Below are 9440 nucleotides of genomic sequence, written 5' to 3'. Positions count from 1 at the left end.
CCCTGGTGCTAAACGCAGCAGAGCAGGTCCTGCGCCCGAGGCCACGGGGCAGGTGTGCAGCACCCATGTGGCACCATGGCGCCTGACCTTGGGTGAGGAGTCCCTCGTCTTCAGCAGAATCTGGTAGTTGAGGGGCTTCCAAAGAGAGTCGTCTGCCATGGCCACTGAGAACTGGGCAAGGCATGGTATCAGGTGCCCTGTCACCCGTTCCTGGAACTTCTCTTCGCCTCCAAGCCTGTTTTCCAGCTGTTGACAGTGAGACAAGGACAGCAGTGGGTCTCTTGCTGTTTGAAAAATATACTTAGTATATATGGTATTTTACTATCCTTCCTAATAGCAGGCTGAAAAACCAGGTACTACTTATTCTATTACTCTCTCTAGAGCAAATTTACCACCTTTGAGGAACTCAAATGGAATCACAGCCCATAGCATCACCCCCTTTCCTCTGCAGAAACAGAGAAGAGCAGCCAAACCCTCACACATTCTCAAGAAACTCAGTTTTTAAGAATTAAAAATTTAATAGACCTTAATCATGCCTTTTATTTGAAAAATTAAAAACTCGGTCAATGCCACTGTGAAGACAAGTTACATTCATGAGAAACATGAAATCAGTTTTGAAATAAAAATTTCATAAAAAGGAAAAGAAAACCCCGCAAACTGTGGTTCTGGTCAACATAAACCCTGCAGGCATGTACCACTCACTGACTGTCCCAACTGTTAACAGCAGATGGTTCTACTGGTTACCTGATCCACCAGGGGCATCATCAAGGCTTCCGCTCTCTCTTTACTTAGAAAATGCTGGGTGTCAAAAAGGAAGATTTTGTATAAACAGTTCAGAATAAACTGTAGTAGCAAGCAGCACTTTTCAGGATCATTTTCAGAGTCAAAAAACGCTTCATCTGTAGATGGGGGAGAGTGAAAATGGAAAACCCGAAAAAAGCTGAGTTTCAAATCTCCAGTGTTTAAAGTCAAATCACTATTACAAGAACTATAAGTAGAGGGGCATTTCTAAAATGATCTAGAAATCAATCAGGATGAAGGAAAATGGACGTCTCAGGGGACTGGCTCACTTTCAGAGTTGTTTACATTCTCAGTTGTTAAGATTGCTTAGTTTGGCAAATGGACTGCTTGTTATTAGCATTAAAGAATAAACCAACTTTAATGTTTTAGAGTTAATTCTAGAAGCAAAGGAATGACCTTTATTCTTTCTCCCAAGTGAGTGAATTAATATTGTGTGTGTCAAAGTTGCTCAGTCATGTCCGATTCTTTGCGACCCCATGGACTGCCAGGTTCCTCTGTCCATGGAATTCTCTAGGCTAGAATACTGGAGTGAGAGCTGTTCCCTTTTCCAGGGCATCTTCCCAACCCAGGGATTGAACCCAGATTCCCCACATCGCAGGCAGATTCTTTTACTATCTGAGCCACCAGGGAAGCCCCAATTAATAACATGCTAAAACAGTGTCTGACAACTGACTATAAAGTAAGAAATTTATTTTCCTTACTACACCTGTGTAAGGTACACAGAGCAAGCATGCCAACTGACCTAGAGTCCGCTACCTACCTGTTTTGGAGATGTTCAGCTGGTTCAAAGTGTCAGCAAAAGGCTTCACTAGGTGACCAGCAAACAGGGTAAAAAGCCCTTTCAGTTTTTCAGCAATGCAATCTGCCAAGTTGTAAAATGTCAACAGCCTGTCCTTAGGAGCATCCTCTGTCTTAGCCCAATCAAATAGCTAAAAAGATAAAGAGTAATAATATTAGTTTCTTCTATGGATCTTGTAACTGATATGTGAGTAAGAGAAAGAAAGCTCACCTTGAAGAACAGGGGTCTGAATGTGACCTCAGAAAGTTTGACCACCATGGCTACAAGACAGTCAATGATGTAATTTTCCGTTTTTCCGATTTCCTCCAGATCATTCTAAAAACAGAAGAGCTAATTTATTAGCCAGAGTACTGACATCTAGTTCTAACTCTGGCAGGTACAACAGGTTACACAGCTAAACTTTTCTCTGGCTCTGAGCTAGGTGGTAACTTCAGGACAGGCGGGTGGAAACACGCCTACCTCAGCATGAAGGGTGCGGAAGTCCAGGGCCTCCAGGAAGAACGTGGTGAGCTCGGGCTGGTGGGAGGTGAGCTCTTCCTTCCTCATCACCCCAATGTGCTCACGCAAGATGCTCATAAACGGGCCCATGAGATTCTGAAAACAGAGGAGATGTGCCCGTTTTTACGACTCCTAGAGTTCATTAATGCAGCTGTAATGGCACTAAACAACCATATACTTTAAATGAAAATCTAAAAATTTCAGTGCCACATCTCCGTCCTCCCAAGTCTAATACCCTGTACTGTCTGACCTTCCAGTTCTTCTCAATCTGCTTGTATGTCTTGTTGATGGCTGGCAGTAACACTCGGGGTGACAGCGTGGTAGCCAGTGTCTTTTTAAGGGACGTGAGACGCACATTAGCCTGGGAGGCAGGACCCATTTCACTAGTGATTTTCTCCAAGTGAATCACCTGTAGGAAATAACCACCACCATTAAGGCCACCACAGGTCCTCGCCGAGCGCGTCTGTCTACACATGTACAGAGAGTCGTGCTGAGGATGGAGAAGCCAGTCCACGTGCCGGTGACTGGGAATGCTCAGTGCACTTAGCCTCACACAGAACTGCTCATGCACCAACCCCAAACAGAAGAATAAACAAAAATAAAAACTTATTTTTAATATTTAATGTAAATTAAAACAGAAAAAAATGGACAGACGCCTCTTTCTAGCGAGGAGTCAGGGATGCAGGCAAATGGTGGGAGGCAGGACACAGAGGGCAGGGCTCGGGACAGTGATCTTAAGAGGACAAGGATCCATGGACCATGAGGAGAGCTACGTTCTTTGCTAAAGAATCTAGAAAGCTGCTCAGATGCAGAGGACCCTTTCTTCATGATGTCTACCTTCAAGGTGTGGCTAGAAAGTATGTGAATCCATTAAGTCATCTGTGTCAAAGCAGCTAAGGCTCCTAACCTCATAAATGGCCAGTGATCAACACAACACAACAGATCGGGGGCCATTCTCAGGCATTTTCATTTCGCTAGAAATGCCAATGGCCTACTGTCTGAATTGCAGCACAGGCATTCCACTCTGAAAGACACACCTTAGGGTTAAGAAACCCTCACGTTAGGAACAAAGCAGGCATGCCTATTTCTACAAGAAGCTCTATCAGCCCAAGTCCAAAGAGGTCACAGCAAAAGAAATCAGTAAAATACACCCTGCAAAATCAAAGAAGGAAAGAGCCTCATGACAAAGCAGCGCCCATATCAATGTCACGACTGAACTGGAGGGACAGTGAAAGTAAGAAAGGCACACATTTAGTAAGCAGCAGCACATCTCGTCAGAATAAGAGTCTCCGTGCCAAACGAAAAGCTTCAGGCACAAATATAATGATCGAATCTATAACGTTTCCCTTCCCCCACTGTGGTCACTGACTCACCTGAGACAGGACCCCTTCCAGGTAGGGGCTGATGAAGTGCGGCAGGGTCTCGACCACCTTCTGCAGGGCTGCCAGCGCGCTGAGCAGGTAGACCTCACCCGAGACCAGCTCACGGGTGCTTCTCATGGTTGTCAGCAGTGGCGGCATCAGGCTGGAAAGAAAGGACACAAGTTTCGAAACTTAAAGCAGAAACAAAGAATGGAAGATGGAACAGAAGTCACCATGAAAAAATCCAAACCGCCATCCGTGCCCCTTACATTCTGACGTCCGAGCCCATGAAACATCTATACATTTCACGTGACCAAGAGCAAGAGCTCTCCCAGGGCCCATAGCACCAACACAATATCACTTTACTTAAAAAATGACAATGTCTTTCAGCTGAATACTTGCTACATGTCAGGTAAAAAAGCCTTGCATGGAAGCAACTGTACTCCAATTTTAAAAAAAGACAAAAAAACCTGTTACTGGTCTACAAAGCAGTAAGTAATGAGACTGTGAGCAAGCTCTTAAACATTTATAGCAGTTTGGCAGAGTAATTTTATGTCTGTGACTCTAACAGTAATAAGAAATTTTGTGTGCCTGTGTTATTTCATTTTTCTAGTTGTGTGGCCGGCACGGGCCAGTCAAGGCCCGACCATGGACGGGCTCCTCCACAAGATGGCGCTGCCACCACTGCTTCCTAGGACTGCTGGTCCAAGGGGAGCAAAACCTGCGGCAACGCACACCATAAAGGTAAATGAGAATGCTGTGTTTTCCAGTTTGAAGAAAAGATCACCTCTCCAACAAATCGAATTTTATGAAACTTCTACTAACGGGCAAAAAAAAAAAAAAAACAACTCACTACGGTTTTACTTCCCAGTTGGTAGCAGAAACCTTGTACGGCGGTCCTGCCCCAGGTCCCCTCGCATACCTGGGGAGCTGAGGGATGGCCAGGGCTTCCAGGGTGGAGACCACCTCGGCCACGCAGAGCAGGGCACTGCCCAGGACGTTCTTCTCCTCCTTTGCACCCAGAGCAATCAACCTCACAGTGGTGTTCAGCACTGGGACGAAAGGCTCTGGATTTTCTGCACCAAAATTCTTGCATAAGAGCTTTAAGGTATACAGAGCCGTCTGTCTGTTTATTGGATGGTCTTCTAACGTCTTTCTTTTGTGCTTCACCATGGCCACGAGGACGGGGACCAGGTCGAGGAAATGGTAAATCTGAGGAAGACAGCCAGAATTCCCAAACAATTAAAGCTGCAAAGAAATGCTAGTCTTCTGTCCATTTTTACGGCTTGAGATTGCTTAAACGGAGATCAGACCAAGAAGTCCTAAGCCATACGATGATACACAAGCAACCATTTCCTCACTTGTGTTACTTATGAATAAATAAATGCATGTGCTTGCAATCAATTCTGTATTTATATAAAGCACCCTACCAGTTTAGAGTGAAAAAGGACTAGAATCATGCTAAAATTAAGGCAACATGTGGTCAATATTAAGCAAGAATTCCATTTAGTTCCAATTCCACTCTAATAGCTCTTATAACATATATATAGTGCTCCTACCAGAGTTAACATCACATTTAAACACACAGGCATCACAACATTATTGGATAATAACATACTTATTTAAATTGTACCATTAGAGAAACTACAAGGAGTTAAATGCAGCTCTGATAAAGCAAGGAATGGGTAATGGGTCTGTAGTACAGTCTTCACTTACAATTTTCTTCTTCCAGGAGGTTTTCTGCTGTAGCTTGTTGTTCAAAAGATCCAAAGCTTTCCGGCGAACAGACGGCAGTGGGTTCTCTAGCAGTCCTCTGATCACAGGGATGAAGGTTTCTGTGGGCAGCAAGGCATTGACCTACACAGCAATTTCACATTTAACAAAAGAGGAAAATATAAAATACAAAAGGGAAGATGAATCATTTAAGACAGACTTCCACTCGCTGCACACCTTCAAAATATGAGGCGTTTTCACACACCAATTCTTATCTAGCTTACACTCACGTCTCAGGGAGGCATGACTAACCAGATTTATCAAACACACAACAACAAAAGAGGATGCTATCATTAAGCTAACTGCTCATGCCACACAGATAAGCAGTTCAGCTCAATGTTAAACAGTGGTCCTGGCCAGTGATTTTACTGGTGAACTACACACCCCATCTAATAGGTTATCATTTATTCCACCTGAATAAACTGGAACATCATACAGTAGGATATGACTTAACATTTAAAGCTAATGCTTTAAATTTACTGAGATACACGATCTCACAATCAGTAGGTAAGCAACTGTTTCTCAGATAAAATGATCTCCAGGCATCAAATTCTTTTCCAAGAAAAATCTGAGCTGCATTCTATTAAGAGAAGGTATCACTAACTTTATTCTTAAAGTAAAACTTTCTGATAAAGAACTTAACAATGACACAGCACAGCAACAAAACACAGAAGATGGAGAGAAATAAATGCCCACCTTGTCCAGCAAGTCGTAAGCTTTGCTGAGGAGTGCTCGCCAGAACTTCCCAGTTAGCTTGTCTGCATTTCTCTCCATGGACTGTGCTACAGCATTGATGTAGCCAAGAACGGTTTCTAGCAACCTGGAACACAGGAGACTCATGTGAGTTTTAACTTCTTCCAGCTTTCTGATTAAAAGTTTGAAATTATTTCCAAATACAAATTAAAGAAAGAAAGGGAACATACCTCTGTTCCAGGCCTGTCAACACCTGAGGACCGCCACTTTCAACTACCTGATTTTTAAAGAACAATATGGACATATGTTCATTAGAACAATATGGAAGTCAGTGATGAAAAATCACTGAAGTAAGTGAAGTGAAACTTCAGAAATTCAACTCACTCCCCAGTGTTTTCTGATATTACAACTTAATCAGGTCCAAATCACCCCCATCATACTGTATTAACTCCACTTCCCTTAATTTATTTTGATTACATTTTATAGATATTATCTGTAAAGTACTACAAAGATTCAGAAAAATACAGCAAATGATTTAACATTTACCTATTAATTTTATGAAATGTTAATCTTTTGTGAGGCCTGTATCTAATTTTAAGATGTTAATAAACATGAAGGGTACAGCTGTAGTCCCCACTTTACTGCTCTCTAATCCCATCTCCTCCTACCCCGAGCCCCACAAACTTCAACCTGCAGTGAAATGTCATGAGAGAGTACATACGTGGCAGCACCACGCTTTCCTTGATGACACTCGATTGGGGGGGGGGGTCTCGCTAAGTGACTCACGTTGCTCTAGTCACTTATTTTAACTGCACACACTGCTCCTCCTGATGTATCGCAACCTATTAATTCACCTCTGTCTGTGGATATGTCACAAAGTTTATGTCACCCCCTCATCCTTTTTTCCTTTAGTAACAGTGCTAAAAAGAACCTTTCTCCTTGAGCATCTAGCCAAGTTTTGGTAGAGAGAGGGAACTATTAGATCACAGGGGACAGCATCCTCACCTTGACTGGACACTGCCCAGCACTTCCTGAAGTGGCAGTACTGAGTCCCACTACCCAACACCGCACAGAACAATGATCGTGTCCCCACAGCCTTGCGGCTGCCTGTATTAACAACTTTAAAATTTCTGCCAGTTTGATAACATCACAGTGGCATCCCCTTTAATCTGCATTTTCCTTCTTACTAAGGAGGCTGTTTCATCTCGCTGGCCATTTGAGATTCCTCTTCAGTGAATTCGTATTGCTTGCCAACCGTTCTAATAGAAATGGATGCCTCTTGACTTATAAACAGCAATAATCTTGTCTTGGTCTGTGGTTTTCTTTTCATTTTGCTTATGGTGGCTTTTTATTGAAGTTTTTAAGAAATTCTTCTCCATCCTCTGGTTATGTTTTCTTTGATTTTCTTCTCAAAGTGTCAAGCACTCCTTTTCACACTGAAGTTTTTAATCTACCTTTTGTTTAATCTAACTTTATATGTGACGTGAGCCTTTCCCCCCTACTTGGCACAAATCATACCAGACCTAGGTCTCACACACTTCTCTCTCCCCACTGTCACACGGTGCTGCCTGACATGGGAAGTGCTTCTTACATCACGTGGGTGTGGCCAGCTGATGTCCAGTCACACTGATCCACTCGCAGCATCAGGCACCACCACCATCCTTGCCTCTGCTTGACACAAGCAGTGTCTACACTGGTCACTCTCAAGCAAGCTTGCTTAGCTAATTACTAGTTGAGCAAGTCTGTCAAGTCCTTTTCTGATTCTTACACTTTATTCCTTTAGCTGAGTGTGAACAGTGACCCAGGGCACCCTTGTTCCAAGCTCTGATGGGCACACATTCAGGACTCATGATGAAGTGTGGTATAAACCATGTCTTTATCAGGCCAAGGAGTTCCACTGACCTCATGATGCCGACGCTCACTGTCCTTAAGTCATGAGTAAGTACAGAATTCACTAAGCTGTTTGTCTGAATACTTCAGTGATCAGAGATTTCCTCTCTCGATCAGTTCATGCATTATGAGGACAGCCATTCTTGTGTTCCTGGTTGTGACCCGGTCTCTTTTTTCTGTTTCTTCATGTCTTCTTTCTCTCTTGTTGTTTAAAGTTTAGTACACAAACAGAAAGGTGCACAAATTGTGTGTGCAGAGCTCACTGTATGTGGTAAAGAAACAACGTATTATCAGCACCTCAGAATTCCTCCCCTACCGGACCCTGACTCCTGCCCTCTCCTCCTTCCAAAGACAGACACCGTTGTTACTTCTAAAACCACAAGTGTGTTCTGCCTCTTTTTGAACTTAATACAACAGGAGCCACAGGATGCATTCTTTCTGCCTTCTTTCCTTTGATGTTACACTGATGAGTGTCAACAGTGTGTCAGTGAGGTTCACCCACGTCCAGTGATGATGACAGACAATTTATCCACTCCACTGCTGATGGACACTTGGACTGTTCCCAGTCTTGGCACCATCAATAACGCTACCATTGACATACTTTCCAATGTCTTTCGATGCACACAGTCATACACTCTGCAGGTATGTACCATTTGAGGATAGAACTGCTGAGCCACAGGGTTTATGCATATACAATCTTAGTAGGTCGTGCCCAACACATGTTCATGTTGAAGTGACTAGCACTATTTGTTTTCTATTATAGGCATGCCTCATGTTTTCATGAGAGACTTGCCAAGCTATTTTTACTAGCCTAAATCACAATTTCTTCAGGAAAAGCAAAATTATATCATAAATACATTTAAAGAACATCTCACCTTTCTGATAAAATTGTTGGAAGCCAGGAGCTGAGACATGAAGGACACAGACAGAAATTTAAAATGCCGCAGCTGCTTGCTAGTGTGAGCATCTATGTTAAAGACCTGTAGCATTTCTTCTTGTGATTCGCTCTTGTTAGATACTGATTTGGGCATGGTTTCTGAAAAGGAACAACGAACAAGCGACCTCACTCATCTTCGACCTGATATTTTAGTGTATAGATACAGAATGAGCATGATAAATGCATACAAGTTTTAGAGAGAACTCTGTTATGCATTAAATACATGTATATTACTAAACATATCCATATAATATACATGAAAAGAAAGTGAAAGTGTTAGTTGCTCAGTCATGTCTGACTCTTTGCCATGCCATGGGCTGTACCCTGCCAGGTTCCTCTGCCCACAGAATTCTCCAGGCAGGACTACTGGAGTGGGTATCATAGCATTCCCTTCTCCAGGGGATCTTCCCAACCCAAGGATCAACCCTGAGCCTCCTGCATTGCAGCCAGATTCTTCACTGTCTGAGCTACCTATAATACATATATATAATTTGTTATATCCACTTTTTCCTCTTCTAAATTAGCGAAAGATATATTTACAAATAAAATATCCAACAGCCCTGAGAATAAGAGTATATAAGACAAAAGCAAACAAACAAAAGAAAAAGGCAACTGAGACAAACAAATGGAAGACAAAGATATTGCAAAAGGAGTCTAAACTGGCTCCGTGCCCCATTTCTGAAGCAAC

The 9440-nt window shown here is 42.8% G+C and overlaps 1 protein-coding gene across 1 annotated transcript in view; it reads right to left on the bottom strand.

The window, feature by feature from the left end:
• The window catches only part of HEATR1 (HEAT repeat containing 1), a 51194-nt gene that overhangs the window by 3807 nt on the left and 37947 nt on the right, over positions 1-9440 (bottom strand). Inside the window, exons 32-43 of the mRNA XM_068982396.1 lie at positions 8691-8851; positions 6156-6202; positions 5929-6052; positions 5176-5316; positions 4382-4671; positions 3472-3622; positions 2349-2507; positions 2060-2194; positions 1811-1915; positions 1562-1730; positions 745-899; positions 88-246 (exon numbers count right to left, since the gene is read on the bottom strand). Coding sequence (XP_068838497.1) covers positions 88-246; positions 745-899; positions 1562-1730; positions 1811-1915; positions 2060-2194; positions 2349-2507; positions 3472-3622; positions 4382-4671; positions 5176-5316; positions 5929-6052; positions 6156-6202; positions 8691-8851 — 1796 coding nt within the window. The remainder of the gene's footprint in view (positions 1-87; positions 247-744; positions 900-1561; positions 1731-1810; positions 1916-2059; positions 2195-2348; positions 2508-3471; positions 3623-4381; positions 4672-5175; positions 5317-5928; positions 6053-6155; positions 6203-8690; positions 8852-9440) is intronic.

The sequence above is a fragment of the Capricornis sumatraensis genome, chromosome 10, assembly GCF_032405125.1.
Source record: "Capricornis sumatraensis isolate serow.1 chromosome 10, serow.2, whole genome shotgun sequence".
Taxonomy (NCBI): Eukaryota; Metazoa; Chordata; class Mammalia; order Artiodactyla; family Bovidae; genus Capricornis; species Capricornis sumatraensis.
The sequence above is the reverse complement of the archived record's forward strand: the minus strand, read 5'-3'. Positions and strand labels throughout refer to the sequence as shown.